At 37.8% G+C, this 3,848-nt stretch overlaps 1 protein-coding gene across 1 annotated transcript; it reads right to left on the minus strand.

The window, feature by feature from the left end:
• Positions 1 to 247: 247 nt before the first annotated feature.
• On the minus strand, positions 248 to 687 carry LOC131821529 (large ribosomal subunit protein eL30-like). The gene has a single exon (XM_059157690.1). The coding sequence runs from the start codon at positions 636 to 638 to the stop codon at positions 291 to 293; it is 348 nt and encodes a 115-aa protein (XP_059013673.1). The 5' UTR covers positions 639 to 687; the 3' UTR covers positions 248 to 290.
• Between the last annotated feature and the right edge of the window lie 3,161 nt (positions 688 to 3,848).

A 3,848-nucleotide genomic window follows, 5' to 3' on the forward strand; every position in this document is an offset into this window, starting at 1 on the left:
CATGGTCTTGTCAACATCATGTATTATATTTTTTTCTTATAACTTTCTAAAGATGGTGTCTAATATCTTGTTCTAATTTTCATTCCTTTGATAATTATTGAAGTCAAATATTTTTAATATGCCAATTTTCATCCTTCTATTTGGATATTTTTCTTTTTCTTTTTGATTTAAGAATTTCTTACAGACTAATGTCATTAACTATTATATATTCAAAAGTAGCTTTCTACTGCTTCCTTTTTTTTTTTTAAACAAGCTGTGGTCAGTTTTATTAAAGAAAAATTCCGTGTGATTTACTTTTCACCAGTCTGTTCTGGCATGTTTCTAATGATATCAGAATCACCTGGATCAATGATAGCCAGCATGCATACTCTGTAGTATTTCCCACATGCTGTGCCTAATTCAATATTATTGCCACTGTAGTGATGGACACCAGTTTTGGCCAACATGGCATAGTATTCTACTTCAGATTTCCTCAAGGCCGGGCAGTTGTTGGCGAGGATGACCAGCTTCACTTTGCCATGTCTGATCATTTTCAGAGTCTGCTTGTACCCCAGCACGTATTTTCCACTTTTCATAACGAGCTGGAGCCTGGAGTTGATCGACTCCAGCGACTTTTTCGTCTTCTTTGTGGCCACCATCTTCCTGTCTTAGGTGCTGGATGGCCCCAACTAAGAGCAGCCACCAAAATGGCGGGAAGAGACTTTCTACTTCTTTCTTAAGTTTGGTTTATTTTATTTTGACATACTTTTTAAAAAAAAAATTACTATAGTGTCATTCTATAATCTGTCATTCTTTTTCATTGTGATTTCTAAGTTTTTTTTAATATTCTTGGAAAGCCATTATCCATGACAGATATTTTCCAAACATTGACTTACATTTCCCTATAGCCTGAATTTAACTTTTCCCTTTAAATATTTCTTCCATATGCAATATTTTGATAAGGTATGTTATAACTATCTGTGGCAGAGATAATAGTGACCACCAAACACTTCAACTATTTCTCCTCATTTTCCAAACTGTTAGGAAGGATCATATGACTAGTTCTGGTGGGTTATGGAAAATAATAAAAGACTAATCTCATAGAACACTATAACTGTCTCTTTCCCTTCTGCCACATCAAAGGAGGTCACATGATCCAGGAAATACAACTATAAGATGTTGGTACCTCTTTCAACAGAGGCCCACTGTCAATCACCAATTGACATGTACTTTAAGTGAGAAATAAGCCTTAGGTTTACTTTTGTTTTTGTTTTTTTAAGATTTTATTTATTTGTTTATTTGAGAGATAGAGAGAAACAGAGCAGAACACAAGTTGGGTGAGGGGTAGAGGGAATGGGAGAGAGAATCTAAAGCAGACTCCATGCAGAGCCCAATGTGGGGCTCAGTCTCACAACCCTGAGATTATGACCTGAGCTGAAATCAGGAGTCAGCTCTTTAAACAACTGAGCAACCCCAGCACCCCAAGCCTTAGTTTTTCTAAGCCATTGAAATCTCAGGTATTTGTGACTACAGCAAAATATAGCTTGGTTTCTCAGGTATTTGTGACTACAGCAGAATATAGCTTGGTTTCCAAACTTTAACAAGCACCATAATTGCTTTGATAGTTTGTTAAAACACAGATTGCAGGACTCCACACTCAGAACTTCTGATTCTGGGATTCCTAGGGTCTGATAATTTACATTGCTAATAAATTCTCAGGTGATACTGATGGTGGTGTTCATGAATCCCATCTTGAGAAATACTGCTGTACCTTACAAATATCAATTATTTTATTTTAATTGTTCTAAATAGCAATTTGCTCCAGAAATATTATTTAATTTTGATGCTGCTTTTTAAATATTCCCTTATCAACATATAGTTAGGCCAATTTCTATTACTTGATTGATTTTCTCACAGTGACTTACTTGCTTATTCAATCACTGGTAACACACTTCTAATTATTATAACTATATATTTTAATATGCAGTAACATAAGTTCCACCTCTCATTGCTCATTTCAAATGCCCATCTTGCAAGGGTATTTTTATTTTCAGTTAAAGTCCAGAATCATTTTACTAAGATATAAAGTAAAAAAATATACTGCAAATTTCCTGAGTTTGTGTTAAATTTAAAGATTAATTTTGAGAGAATTATATTTTCAGTCATCCAAGGAATGAACATGAGATTTTTCTCTATTCAAATCTGCTTATATGTACTTTAATAAAGTTTGTTTATTAGCTCTTGCCTGGACTGTTACAATAATCTCCTGCAATTCTCATACCAATTCCAGTTTGATATGACAGCCTTCACAGATCAATCTGCCAAAAGCAGGACCCCCCAACATGAAATTCTGATACTTGAACAGTTTTGATGCGATCTCACTGCTAAATAAATAAGATAAAAATGCCTTAGCCTGAGGAGTCAAGATGATGGAGAAGTAGCAGGCTTAGATGACATTAGGTAGCAGGAGATGAACTAGATAGGTTACCTAACCATTGCAAAAACCTACAAATCCAATGGTAAATCGAAGAGAAGAAGAACAACAAATCTAGAAACAGAAAATTGATGGGAAGATAGACCGTGGGGGGAGGGGCCAGCTCCCAGTGAATGGCAGAGCAACAGAGCACAAAATTGGGACTTTTTAAAAGTCTGCTCCACTGAGGGACATCCCTCCAAAGGCTAAACCAAGGTGAAGCCCACGTGGGGTCAACGTAGCCCCAGATCCCACAGGGTCACAGAAGGACCGGGAGGTGTCTGAGTGTAGCAGAGCTCACACATATTAGAGCGGGGAAGCCGGCTACAGAGGTAGAGCCAAGGAGTGAGCTCTCAGCTTGTGGTTACCTTGAACCGGGCAATGGCTGGGTGAGCTCAGAGTGCTGCCAGAGATAAGGGAAACAAAGTGATTGAGCGCTTTTCCCCAAGCATGGAGCTGGAGGCCGGGGAGACAGAATGACCGAGCACTTTTCTCCAAGCACCAGTGAATGAGCGCTTTTCTCCAAGCGCAGCTAGAGGCCAGGGAGATGGGAGAGATTTAGCACTTTTCTCTGAGGGTGCACTGAGGTGTGGGGCCCCGTGCTCTTGGATCCTCCATGCTGGAGACTGGGAATCTGCCATTATAATTCCTATCCTCTGGAACTCTACGGAAATCGTTCAAGGAACAAAAGCTCCCAAAAGCGACCCGGAGTGGATTACTTAGCCTGGACCCTGATAAGGGCGGGGCAATTCTGCCTTGGGCAAAGACACTGGAGAATCACTACAACAGGCCCCTCCCCCAGAATATCAACAAGAAGCCCAGCCAAGACCAAGCTGACTTACCAAGGAGAACAGCGGAATTCCAGAGGAGGAGAAAGCAAAGAAAGGAATTCATGGCTTTCTCCCCATGATTCTTTAGTCTTGCAGTTAATTTTTTTTTCCTCTGCTAATTTTTTTTAACTCTTACCCTTTCCTCTTTTAACGTTATTTTTTAACTAGTTTATCTTAACAATACCTTACAAAAAAAATAATCTTTTTTTAACCTTCATTATTATAGTCATATTTTATCCTCTATTGTATCTAACTATATTTTTTGTGTACACATAGGGTTTTTTCTTCTAAAAAATTTGGGGTAAAACTACTCCTAATAGATCAAAATATAACCTAAATCTAGCTCCAGGCTTGTTCTAATCTCCAACCTGAGCAAATTATCTCCACTTTCTTTTTCTTTATTCTCCCAACGAACTTGCTTTATCAAATCATTTTTTAGAAATTAAAAAAAAATTCTCATCTTTATAGGCTTATTCCATTTCTTCATTGTGCCTACCCTTATATATGTTTTTCGTCCTTTAAATTTTGGGAGGTAGTTTCTTCTAAGAGACCAAAATACAACCAAA

The sequence above is a fragment of the Mustela lutreola genome, chromosome X (genome assembly GCF_030435805.1).
Source record: "Mustela lutreola isolate mMusLut2 chromosome X, mMusLut2.pri, whole genome shotgun sequence".
Classification (NCBI taxonomy): Eukaryota; Metazoa; Chordata; class Mammalia; order Carnivora; family Mustelidae; genus Mustela; species Mustela lutreola.

What these genes read in the sequence shown, in the direction of transcription:
- LOC131821529 (XM_059157690.1), bottom strand. Translation starts at nt 638, where the DNA reads ATGGTGGCCACAAAGAAGACGAAAAAGTCGCTGGAGTCGATCAACTCC.